At 37.5% G+C, this 12,516-nt stretch overlaps 2 protein-coding genes across 4 annotated transcripts; one reads left to right on the top strand and one right to left on the bottom strand.

Annotated features, from left to right (window-relative positions):
* Positions 1-54: 54 nt before the first annotated feature.
* On the top strand, positions 55-6,364 carry LOC132910604 (uncharacterized). 3 transcript variants are annotated; one of them, XM_060966396.1, is made up of 7 exons: positions 55-170; positions 1,600-1,892; positions 1,980-2,382; positions 2,463-2,792; positions 2,871-3,276; positions 3,530-4,169; positions 4,805-6,364. In XM_060966396.1, the coding sequence occupies exons 3-7, from the start codon at positions 2,056-2,058 to the stop codon at positions 4,863-4,865; spliced, it is 1,764 nt and encodes a 587-aa protein (XP_060822379.1). In that variant the 5' UTR covers positions 55-170; positions 1,600-1,892; positions 1,980-2,055; the 3' UTR covers positions 4,866-6,364. The 3 variants fall into 3 exon arrangements, with proteins under 3 accessions (XP_060822379.1, XP_060822381.1, XP_060822380.1); XM_060966398.1 differs by having other exon boundaries at positions 2,466-2,792; XM_060966397.1 differs by lacking the exon at positions 1,600-1,892.
* Positions 6,151-11,035, bottom strand: LOC132910603 (ionotropic receptor 25a). Its single transcript, XM_060966395.1, has 5 exons — positions 10,446-11,035; positions 9,158-10,290; positions 7,401-8,239; positions 6,991-7,320; positions 6,151-6,909 (listed from the first exon to the last, which is right to left on the bottom strand). Exons 1-5 carry the CDS (start codon positions 10,570-10,572, stop codon positions 6,567-6,569), a joined length of 2,772 nt encoding a protein of 923 aa, XP_060822378.1. The 5' UTR covers positions 10,573-11,035; the 3' UTR covers positions 6,151-6,566.
* Positions 11,036-12,516: the final 1,481 nt, after the last annotated feature.

Below are 12,516 nucleotides of genomic sequence, written 5' to 3' on the forward strand. Positions count from 1 at the left end.
TCGATAGAAGATTCATTTCTGAACAGACCACGGAATCTTGTGCAAGAACTGTGCAATTGCTAGCACCAGGAAGGGGGAGGGGCAGTGAAGCTTTTAGTAGCCGCCATGTTTTTCTCTGAGTGGGGTGTGTAGAAGAGGCCGGGGTGAAAATCATCTCTCGAGGCATGCAGGTACGTCAAAATTTCCAAATTTTTGTTGATCATGATCGAACTAGCTACCATGCTTGTCACGAGTTGACAGTGCGTTGTGTATGAAGGCAGGTTTGTTGTTATTTTGTAACGTCATGCAGTTGCTCATTCTCTTGACGAGAGAACTATGACTCAGACAAAATGCATAGCGCAATCTGCAAGGTTATTCGCATTGCTCGAACAAATACCTTTGCCAACAATTCGTAGACAGTCAAGCTGCAGCATTATGCACACGAATTTACGGTTTGTTTTCGTGCATCAGTACGAGAGACACCTATCAAGTGGACGAGGCTGGTTGATAATACGTGGAAAACTCGAAAATTTTATCCTATCATGCTCGAATTCCTGTACCCGCGTAACCCAATGATAAATGTTTTTGACAACATTGATAAAAGTGTCGATTCGTCCTGGTAGATTCTGTAGCTTGTTTTTATTTGCGTACACACTATGATAGCTCATCTCCTGACCACGATGTGGAACATGTATTTTAGCTCCACGATCCGTGCAACGTGATTTAATAGTCTCTAATACATGAACGTACGATTCTAACTGCGTCTTAGATTACTAACTGTATTTTACATAAAAATTTTCCAATACTCTAAAATTTAAATGAACGTGTTACGAAACGTGACATTTAAAAATTTAGAGTAGAAATATATGTTTGACTTTGTGTTATAGTAAAATAAACAAAATTTCATATTAAATGTTTTGTGTCTATTCTGGAGTAAATATTGTTCCTACTTATGGTTAAGAAATCAGTTTGCTTTAGACATTTAATATATTTTGTATTATATTATATCTATGAAATAAAGAGAATAAATCTTTCAGCCATACTTTGATATTTTATATGGAAACCAACCTCAGTCACCAATTTCTGTTCTATTGTGTTTTTTAAATATCTATGACTCATTTTATTTTTTATTTTTTTGTAATATGTATCATTTGATAATGCTCGTTATTACAAGAGACTAAGTTAGCCAAATTAGTCTAAGTTAGTGAAAGTGAGATTTATTATTGACGGAACTTTGTTTCAACGAACATTGTTTTATTTTTGTATTACTTTATATGTTTATAGGATGATATATGAGCTATTAATGTATCGGCACTAATACTTATTTAGATTATATGAAAGTGAAAGTTTTGCACAATTACCCGTTAGTGTAGCTTATGTAAGAAACGTGATAACAATATTTTATAGTTCAGTTATGAAGTCTTTTATAAATTTAAGTTTGCTATATATGTATAACATGGAGTTTTTGATACATGTATTGTAAAATGAAGAATTATATTTTCTATCGTATAAATAAATGAGAATAATGAAAAAGAAATAACATGTATTTCTTTATTTGCATGAAATATTATTTGCATTCAGAATGTCTAAAGTGATAATTTGGGAATTATAAAATTTCAGTGTCAAAATGGGGAGGAGACTATATTTGTTATCCTTCGCTAAGACCTGCCAGCCTCATTTCCACAAGATATCCACCACCTGTGCACAAGAACTAAATAATTTTTAATATCCACGTAACTGAAATCTCAGGAAGTACCACCATTGATTGTGGGCAACGAAACTAAAAGAGAAAAATTACAAGTAACAAGAAACAAAAGAACATTTATTAATCTAGTAAATGTCAAGGTGGTGGATTCAGTAAAATTGAAACATTAAAGGACAATAATATAATACTGTAACTCTATTGTAAATAGGTAATTTGATTTGTTACTAGCTTTTTCATTAATCTTCATTATACCAACATTTAGTATACAACTGTTAAAATTGATTTGCTTTTCAAGGAGAGAAGATGATCACCCTGGAGGTAGTGAAGTCTGTGGAAGTTCCTGGGTCTAGGAGGAGCTTTATTAAAAGGAAATGAGGAATCCAGCACTGCACCTGGTTGGGATAGCGACGTCCCCTGGAGGAGGTGAAGTGTTTGGTACCAGGGCCGAGGAGGAGTTGCGCCAGTGGCTCGAGGCACGCTTGGACGCACTGGGAATCGACCCCGTTGCGTACTCGCGATTTGTACTCAGCCTACTGCGCTGCCCCGACTCGGCCCTAAGCCCTCCAGAAGAAGCAGTTGGTACAGGTAGAAACGGAGGACGTCGCATTCGGGCCCGACCTAAAGCAAAACTGCCCACGCGAGGAGACACAGAACAAAGACGTGCTGTTGTGCAATGTTTAACAAGTGCTGCTGATAATGTACGTAATTGTAATTGTTATTATCATTTCATACTTTAAACATCTTTTTACACGTATCAACAATATATTTTATTCTATAGAAGTGTGGGGTGGAAACGCTGGTCGACGAATTATGTATGAAACTTCGAGACCTAGAAGGAAGTGGTTCAGATGAAAAGGAAGAAGATTTCAAGAAATCTGATGGTGAAAACAAAACAAATTTAGAGTCGCTTACACCTCGCGACAGAGCTCTCAGATATTACGCGGCATTTCCTGCTTTGCAACCTACGACCTTGAAGAAATTTTCTCAGAGGAAAGATAGGAATTTTGGAAATAATAACAATAACAATAATAACAAAATCAACGGAGTCAACTACAATAACAATAAGAACGCTAGTAAATCTCGCAATAAGAAAACTAAAATGTCCATTGTAAGTATCCAAGATTAGGTCAAGTATCGTAATATATTATCAAGAAGAATCATTGACTATTTGATCTACTCGTTATAGAGTATCGATTCACGCAGAGCAGAAGAAAAGCAAAGTTTTGGATTTGCTAAATCAATGGAACGTGAGAGGGAAAAAGAGCTAGAATTGGAATTAGATAAACTTCGATTGGCACAGTTACAAGCAAAATTTGACGAGAGCTTGGAAGCACTTTGGGATTCAGGACCAGGCAATGCACAGGACACGGCTTCGATTTGGGCAGCACCTACGCTTTCTATTCCTTCAGGACCCCTTTGGCCGACAGACACTACCGAGACAATCTTTACTGTATCCACCTCAGACAATGGCTATGCTACTGACACGCCGTACCAGGAATCTATCGTTGACGACTCGCCGCTCATTCCATGGGACATCGATTTAATCAGCATTGAAGATTATGCGGATGAATGTAGTAACAAGAATAAATTAAGTGAGTATCTTAGGTATATATAATTTACCAGTATCACGACATAGTAATACTGACTTAAGTATATCTAACGGATAGGAGATCGTTGTGACATGTAAGTAAATAACAGAGTACATCAAGTTAGACGTAGAATATCTGTGTCGTACTGCAATGTATGTTTTATTCTCATTTTTTGTTTCATATACGTGCAAAAGTTAGTTGCTAACTTTGTCATCTAAATCAATGGTAAATAAATATTTGATATATACCATTCCAGAGAGCAATGTTAACTGGTCTGACTCAGCTATGGATGGATCATGGTGCTGGAAAGGGCTAGGTAGTAATTTAACTACCTTGGGCCACAGTCCTCAGACAGGTAGCTGCTTCTTTCCAGTCGCACCGCGTAAAACTCCCATTGGAACACGCAAAGAAACTCGTTCAAATCTGAAGGTAAACAGCCTTCCAGAACCGGACGAGGATTTGCTCACTTCCGCGCGGACACACTTTCGTCCAATAAAGGATGATGGTCAGTGGGCCGATGGGACAACATTTCCTGTGAATAATACTTTAGAGCGGGTCGCGTATCGCAGATCTGAGTCAGGAAACTTGTTATATCTTCCTGGTGGAGAGAGTCCTTACATGGAGTATCGAGAGAATGACTCACCGCTTCCTCCAGTATCTTCGAATTTAACGTTGAAATTCAGGGTGCGTCAATGTGACAAGTGCGTTCAAACCGAGCCCATTCGATCTCCGGTCAAACGCAGAATTCTCTCCGAACAGGATCATTTTCATTATACTCCGATCGGAATGGAAGATACTATTATTCGCGAAGAAGAGAAAATCGAGAAAGATTGCTATACATTGGGTCAGTTGGATTGGGTACGATCTAATGTACCTCTGCACAATGATAGGAAAAGGTAATAAAGTGTACATAAAAAGGAAATCGTACTACGTACCGAAGGCTTTGGTTTTTTTCTTTTTTTTTTCCGTTTTGTTTTATTACGCTCCATTGTACTATTCGTCAACCGTCATCGTGTTGGAAAATACGAACGAAAAAACGTTATGTACCCGTTATTCCGTACTAGTATATCAAAATATACACAAACTAATAAGACCTCTCTCATTTGTTCGAATGTGTACGATGTGTACAGATATACAATAAAACCAAAGATTATTGGCTGAACAGTCAAATTGAAAACTGTTATACGTTACGTATTATGTTACTCGAGCTACGAACGTTGAAATATTTTTTTTTTGTTATATTTGTTGTTATGTAACCTGAAATTGGAAGATGTGTATGTACGTGTATATGTATATGTACTTATATACGCGTAATCAATCACGTGATATGTAGTACATGTTACGAAATAGAGGAACGTTTAATTGAGCAAACACTTCTTGAGAGATTGGTCTCGATGCGTTACTACATCGATCGGGTTTTTATTTGAAGCGCGCGATTTGGCGTAACGTAGAATGTATATGGTCCGAGTACTTAGTCGAATTTACTGCAGTTACAATTAACGTTACATATTTAATATGTTTTTTCCGATAGAAGGCACAGTAGCAGTTTCGGATGCCAGCCTCTGACGACTTTGCGTCCGTTGACCTTATGAACTGGATAGATATGAGCTGCTACAAATGCTTTGTGACTGGAGAGTTTGAGGTGTAGCTATACTTTTTTTCTCAAGACGAAGACGCAAATTGTTAACAAAGAAAAGAGAAAAAGTAAAAATATGACATTGGGGGGCCTCTTGGCATGTGGAATTTGTTATGCATGTATCCAAGATGGTGGCGTTAAATGAAAAAAAAGTGTATCCCCCGTTGTCGTTGAACAAAGAGTTAAAAGAAATAAATAAATAATGGCGCAACGCGAGCAAAGCGAGACGAGAGGAATATTAAACGTTCATTTAGATAATTATTATTAATCCTTTGATAAACAAAAAGCAGAAAGAGAAACGGAACGAAATAGAGAAAGAAAAAAAAAGGTGTATATGTTTACGCAGCGTTTAACGATGAGAGCGCATGCGATGAAAAAGGAGAGAAGTATGGAGAAGTAGTCAATGAGATTTCGTTTGTAGCTTGTTGATAATTTTATGTGAATTTTTTCGAGGAGAAAGAAACGAAAACGAAAAAAAAAAGATATATATATATAATTAGTGCGCTGATTTTTCTAGAAATTGTAGCGTGCAGTTTTCCTTTTTTTGTTTCTCATCTGATGTGCAGGCGTTCACTGTGTGTTTGCATTTGATGCATTGCAGGAAAGAGAGAAAAAAATGAAAATAAAATGTAACTAAGAAAAAAAAAAATGCCAAAAAAAAGAATGGAATTAATTTAAAGAAAAGAATAAAGAAAGAGAAGAGCAAGCCAAAAGAGTAATATTCGAGGACGGAGTACTTATAAGTATAAATAAAAAGGATAAAAAAAAGTGCCGCACGATATTAAACCGAGAACCATCGAAGTACTATTCTATTTTCTTGTTGTTTTTTTTTCGTAACTATTAATGGATTATCTTAATTATATCCCCCTAATTATAATTTAACATCCTAGATGATTAATACCCTGTCCCCCAATTCCATCATCCACCAGATCCCACGTTTTAAAGAAATCCAGAGTATCCAATGCTTTTCCAATGCTCCCTCAGAGAGAATATCGGAAAATATTATTGAAAGCGTACATGTGAGGAAAAACAAAAAATATATATGTATATAAAAAAAAAAAAAAGAACCGTATAACTTGAAAACAAAATACTACGCCTACCTCGGCGAAAAAGCGGATAAGCGGACGAAAACGTGAGAGCAACGTTATTAGAAAAAAAAAAAAAAAAACGAATGCCTTTTAGAGCGAAAGGAAAAGGGTGAGTGAAACGTTATTAAAAAAAAAAAAGAAAAAAAGAAAAAAAAGAAGAAGAAGAAGAAGAAAAAAATGGTGATATGTTAAGAAGACGTCGCGAGGAAGGTTAGTTAAAATAACAAGCAATGTACGTGAATTGTGATGCGAAGAAAGTGAACGGAATATAAGGGAAAAGAAACGAAAGAATATCCGAATATGTATTCTCTGCGCGAAGTAATGTACGCAAAGGGAGTAACCAAATAAAGGCATTGCAAACGCTGAAGCTCTATGTCATTTATAATTCTGGTCCAGACTTTTTTCTGTAATAAAAAAATTGTTAATTTTTTAGGTATTTTTGTCTATCGTCTATTTATGTTTTTATCGAACATTAACCAACGGTGAATATTAACATTCAGGTGATATATCTGTAATACACGATGATCGATTCATGAATATCTTTTTTTTTTTTTTTATCACAGACACGTTTAAAATCTTGGTCTGAGTTGGCTATTCTGAAAACCGTGCGTAGGCGCCGGCTGTAAGTCGAATCTAAGTGGTTTTACTTGTGTGACTTTCCCTTTGGTTGTGCTGTTTAGATTAATCTTGGTGATCTTCGTACGGTGTCGATAGTACCAGTATTCAAAGGCCAAAGTGAAACAAGCAAAAATAATACCTAGAAATATAACAACGAATACTCCTCCTATATTTTGGATGCTTATACCGTCACTTTGACTGTTTTCTGCGTCGCAGTCTTTTCTCTCAGGGTTCTTCTTCCACCATGTGTCCTTTAATTTCTCCAATTTCCTCTTGTTTAGTAGTATCAAAATTCTACATCAAAAGGAAATTAGGCAACGACATTAAATTACTCGGTAATTAATTTGTTATTTAAGTTAGACAAAAGATACATACGCATTGTTAAACTGATCCTTCAACGGCGATCCCTGTTGAACGGCGATCGCGTAAGGCTTCCTCGAGAAATCTTCGCCTACTTGGATCAGGTCACAGTTCGTCATAGTAAGATACTTAATGGTCGTTGAATCTTCTATATAAGCAAACTCGTTATTCGAATCAAGACGCCGAACTCGTCGTAGCGCTTCTTCGGTGGAAGCTGGAAATCCAGCCTCTTCCATGGCTTGCAACATTTTCGTGTATTTGTCACTGACAGGGTAATCCCACACTGCCAAGTTTGCCCTCTCTACATCTGACAAACTATCATTAAGACTCATTTCCTTCCAGATGCTAAAATGTACATGTCCCTTGATCTTCAAAGTACTCAACTTACAACCTTGAAAGTAATCCTGATCTCTTCGATTACTTACTCGTAGAATTTCCATTCAATGGCAGCCATTCTCTTGAAGTAAATATAAGCCGAAGAATTTATCACCGGCGCATATTGAATCTTATACTGTTTACTGAGATCCTCCAACGTTTCGATTGGAATTTCTAGCCTGGACACTGTCAGAAACGCAGCTAAATTCGCCGTGTACGACGCAATGATTATAAATCCGAATAACCACCAAGTAGCAGCGACCAGCCGTCCAGAAAGATTTTTCGGAGCCTCTCCGCCACCCTGCGGTGTCAAGGAAGTCATACAAAACCAGAAACACTCTCTTAAATTGAATTCTCTCTTTTCGTCGTCGTTCTTGTACTTTTCTCGATTGTTCTGATAGCTGTACGGAGACCAACGGTCGAAGATCCACAACAAGACGCTGGTAAAGAGGTAAGCGGCTAGGATACAGAACCAGACCTCGTTCTCCAATACCGTGAGGAATTTGAATAACGAGCTGGTTGTTTTCGTTTTCAACATCATGATGGACAGACCGACCAGATCGTAGTAAGGCACCGTGAAATCGACTACCCTTTCCCTTTCCGCTGTGACCCACACCGATCCTAGAGCGATATCGGCTCGTTTGTCGATCAGCTCTTTCATCATTCCGTTCCAACTCCCATTCGGATTTAAACTTCCATATCGTCTGTCCTCCGTTTCACGTATTTCGTATTGAAAGCCTACCGTGTCTTTAATCTCGTCCAGCAAGTCGATGCAGAAACCGTAATACGTGCCGTTTTCTTCGTTGTACATTACAAATGGTGGATGAATTATGGTGACTACACGGTAGCTCTTCACCGCTGTGGTATTCATCACGTCGTTGTTCGTTATCTTTAGAGAAAATGCAATTAAATTCGAATTGGGTCGATTAGAGAGATAAACGTAAACATTGAATTATTAAGAGGCCGGATTATTTTGCAGAACTGGGATGGTTCTGTAAAGATATCTTGTTTTCTCTGATAACAAGACTTCGATGAATAAGACCGCAATTGTATTTTTATTAGCATAAGTAAGGATGATATCTCGAAACGAATGGATAAGTACCTACTCGGTGCATGACTCGCGAGTGTCAAGTTGCAATTACGTAGTTGAAGGGTTTCGCGTTACATATTGGATAAACAAATATAGTTGCATGAACTATTTCCATTAGCGTGCGCCGTTATCAGCAACAACGATAAATAAATATAACGATTATATGTCAGGGGCATGACTATCGCGATGGCTAGCCGAATGGAGGTCACGACTAAGAAATTAAATTTCCACTTTATAATTCGTCAACTTGAAATACAAAAATTTAATTGTAAGGATATTTTAGCACTCTTAATTCGAAGAAATTTAACGAAGCTTTCATTTCTGTTTAATTCGATCCATTTCATTTAATCGTAATGTAATCGGTAGTGATTAATTCTGCACGATATTACACTAGAGCCGTGACATTCGATTATCGAACAGATTCCTATCATCGCGTGACTCAAACACACCATAATTTTTTCTTGCTGATCAATAGACTGACCTAATCTTGCTTAGAAATATCACGCGCACACTTTATCGGTTCGTCTGATTAATTTCACGCGTGATGAACTTTCTACGCTGTCTTCTGGATGTTGAACGAATGTACATTTTGATACTTGAAACTCGTAGAGAAATTGAAGTTAAATATGAATGCTTGAAATAACAAGGAAGAAGAGTAAACGCGAAGAAAGGAAGATATTGAGAAAAGAAATCGATATTCCGTATACACAAGCTTACCTGCAATGGTGAGGAGATGCTCGCGTTCCAAGATCCGCTATCGATAGTGTTTGAAATAATCCCATCTTTTATGTCCACTAAAAGAATGGACATTTCGAACTTGGCCTGATGTTCTCCATTCTTCGATCCCCATTTAATTCCAGCATAAGTTGGTGTCATGTTTCTATAAGTTTCCTTTAACTTATTAAAAAAGTTCAACTTCCTCTCTGGGGTATTAGTTTTATCATATTCGTCACATGTGATATGCTTAGGTTCTACTGGCCATTCTCCGTCATCCAAGGCTGATTTCATTGCCCGGACGCCTAATTGTATTAAATCATAATAAAATGCGGAAGAAATAACCGGTTTTGACAAAGACGAATCTATTGGGCTTTTCTTGTTAAATTCTGGCCTCATGAAGAGGATGTTCATATTTCTACACTCGCATCTCGGCCAAACGTTAAGTTCCGGAGTCAATAAAAACCAACCGTACTTTTTGCCAGTAAAGTTTAAAGCTTCTGCCGCTTCCAGAGCTATATCGATGGTATGCTCGTCACCAAGAATGAAATAGTTCACTATATCCAAATCTCGTAAGCGAGGTAACTGTGTTTTCATTTCTATTACTTGCTGAGAAGCTTCGTTGATCACGTGTCTTGTTGGCACGTTCAACAGCAGACTTTTATATTTATGATCCATAACGAAATTGTGATCGTACAGAATCGCAGCGTTTGTTATGTTTAACTGAATACACAATTGTCTGATTGCTTCTGGTATTAAATCTGTCGGAGGCATCACTTGAATCAAATAGGATTCCTGGTCTGTGTTTAAGTTCCTCCAGTATAAAAGATCTCCTTCTTGACCGTATTGAGCGGATAACGTGGGGATTCCCAAAGCAGCTGTGAATGAGTTAGATATCTTGGCCCCTAAACCGGCTGTCGTCGTGTCTATCACTAAATCTGGAACTCTGGTTCCTCCTTTTCTTACAGCCGAATCCCAAGGTTTGCAGATACGATCGAGAGTATCGTTGACGTCAGATTCATTCACTTGAATGCTCCAAACCTCGCCCAAATAATTCGGGTATTTTTCTTTGATTGTCTCTAACGCAGCATTTATGCTACTGTTTGCTACTTTGTTGGCTTCATCGTTAATAAGATCTAGGGAGAAAGACGGTGTAAAGAAAAGGTTAAAGTTAAAATCGCCGGAATTTAACGGATCTGAACAGCTAACTTAAAAAATTGAGAGATTTGAAAATTGAGAGATTGAAAATTGAGAGATTGAAAATTGAGAGATTGAAAATTTAATTACTCACAAAGATTAACAGCTCTTGCCTTTGTAGATCCTCGATTGCCCACGACGTTTCTCTGCGCGTAAACCGCAGATTCACCGCAAAATCCGAGGAATCCACACATGGCGATCGTAAATACCACGAACCTCATTTCAGAATCAGAATACACAAAAACTAACTCTAATAATAATCAGTTTTCAAGGCCGTCTGTTACAAAACCTCCATGATTCGTCTTTCCTCTTTTACATTATTCCCCAATTTTTTCGAAAGTTATTCGAAATGATTATTGGGTATAAGAAAAAAATACAGCGTTAAAATTGCAGTTAATTTCCTTATGATAAGTAACTGACCGATAATCGGGTTGGTTTCGATCGTGTACGTGATGCGTCTCGAGATGAGAATATCGCGTGCGGAAATCGGTCAAGCAACTGAGGGTAGTCTCGAAACCCATAGACAGACTTTCTCTCCATTTCATTTGTGTTTGGCCATTGGTTGCCGCGGGGATGACCCAATCAATTCTTCCTATCAACGCAACTTGTCTTTTCGTTCCCTTTCGTTAGTTTTTCGACAAAATTTTCGATCGTCGTTCATCTTACGTTGCTGCGAAAGGAGTAGTAGACGCGTACGATGAGTTACGGCGAAGAATTTGCGTGTCGCACATCGCGTGCTATCAGCCCCCGTTATCTCGTAATTGACCGATCGATCGTTAGTTTTATCTCGTCGTGTATACATGCACACACGTATTGTTGAAACTTTCAGTTTGATGTGATATCGATATTTTTGTCACTAACGATCGTGACCACTTGATAGAACCGGTCTGTATTTGTTGCTCGTTTCTTACTTCTGTCCGTTTGTCTCTTGGCATGGCTGCAGCTTTATGTCTGCAAGATAGGATCGATCTAATTTTGATCTATCTATCTTCCCGTTCTATAATCTCGTAAAAATGTTACGTTCTATCGTGACCATATTTAGTTACATATTTCTTGGTGATACACTGTTTTTGATTATGAAATAAAAGGTACTTTATAAGGTACTGAAGAAAGAATAGTCCAGAAAGTGATATATTTATAGTATTTTAGAAACAAAGTAGAATGGAATTTCTGACATACCTAGATGTTCCCTAGTAATGTACTCCATCGAATTCTTTCTATTAATATCAAAATTTTCATAGCTTTCAGGTAGGCAGTCAAATGTTAGTAACTCTGAAAGAAAGCAATAAGCAGGCATAGGAAAAAATGAAAGTTTTAAACTCTAGTAGTAACAATAGCGCCTTATAATTGCCGCGCCTGATCAACAGCTGACTTGTCCTACTTACATGCAACTGCTGGCGCGCTTCTCCGAAATAATCAACGAGCTAAATTAGGGTCGATAATGTAGGAGGTATGAACATGTACCTGAAACCATCTTTATCTACAGTTGCAATTGTTACATTCAATTTACAGCGTACACTTGGCTATATACAATGGGAACGTAAATGATAATGTTCGTTCCAAGGAGTAGCTTTAAGTGCCCGTTTTCGGGCCGAAGCTGAGGTTTCTCTTTTCATACCGGTGCTAAGATGATTTTGAACGTCAAAATCCTGTTGTTAAAACGTCATTGATCTCTGTAGTTTAAGAGCCTGGAACTGTACGTACTCCGATTACAGTTGCGTATGACGAACAACATCATAAAATTTGTGGTTAAAGCATGAGCCTCGATTTTGTGTAATTAATGCAGCCAATGATAAATTTGCGGACGAATATGTTCTTGGTAGGCTTTTGCTTTAACGGGGAAAACCTAGCTACATATTTAAACATGATGACAAAAAATTGTTTAACTAATATTCAAATTTGAGCTATAATTGTTTGTTGGTGGTAACCATTTTCGTGGTAAGTCAATAATTTTCGGGACTCTAAATACTAAATAAATAAATACTAAATAAATATGAGCTCTAGACACTCACACGTATACATATTGAAAACTGAAAACATAGGAAACCACGGACCGGGGTCATATTTTATATTGAGCTAGATGAGTTGAAAAAGATCAACATGGAGGGAAGGTCTCGCTCTGCGCATGCGTAAGAAGTTGCGGCTTATTTTGAATATTTAAAAAA

Source organism: Bombus pascuorum, chromosome 9, assembly GCF_905332965.1.
Source record: "Bombus pascuorum chromosome 9, iyBomPasc1.1, whole genome shotgun sequence".
NCBI classification, from domain to species: Eukaryota; Metazoa; Arthropoda; class Insecta; order Hymenoptera; family Apidae; genus Bombus; species Bombus pascuorum.

Excerpts from the sequence above, each read along its gene's own strand:
- LOC132910604 (XM_060966396.1), top strand. The coding sequence starts at position 2,056 with ATGAGGAATCCAGCACTGCACCTGGTTGGGATAGCGACGTCCCCTGGA. Across the intron at positions 2,383-2,462 it reads TAACAAGTGCTGCTGATAAT|AAGTGTGGGGTGGAAACGCT; the intron begins GTACGTAATTGT and ends TTTATTCTATAG. Across the intron at positions 2,793-2,870 it reads AGAAAACTAAAATGTCCATT|AGTATCGATTCACGCAGAGC; the intron begins GTAAGTATCCAA and ends TACTCGTTATAG.
- LOC132910603 (XM_060966395.1), bottom strand. The coding sequence starts at position 10,572 with ATGAGGTTCGTGGTATTTACGATCGCCATGTGTGGATTCCTCGGATTT. Across the intron at positions 8,240-9,157 it reads GCATCTCCTCACCATTGCAG|ATAACGAACAACGACGTGAT; the intron begins GTAAGCTTGTGT and ends TTTTCTCTAAAG. Across the intron at positions 6,910-6,990 it reads AAGGATCAGTTTAACAATGC|AATTTTGATACTACTAAACA; the intron begins GTATGTATCTTT and ends CTTTTGATGTAG.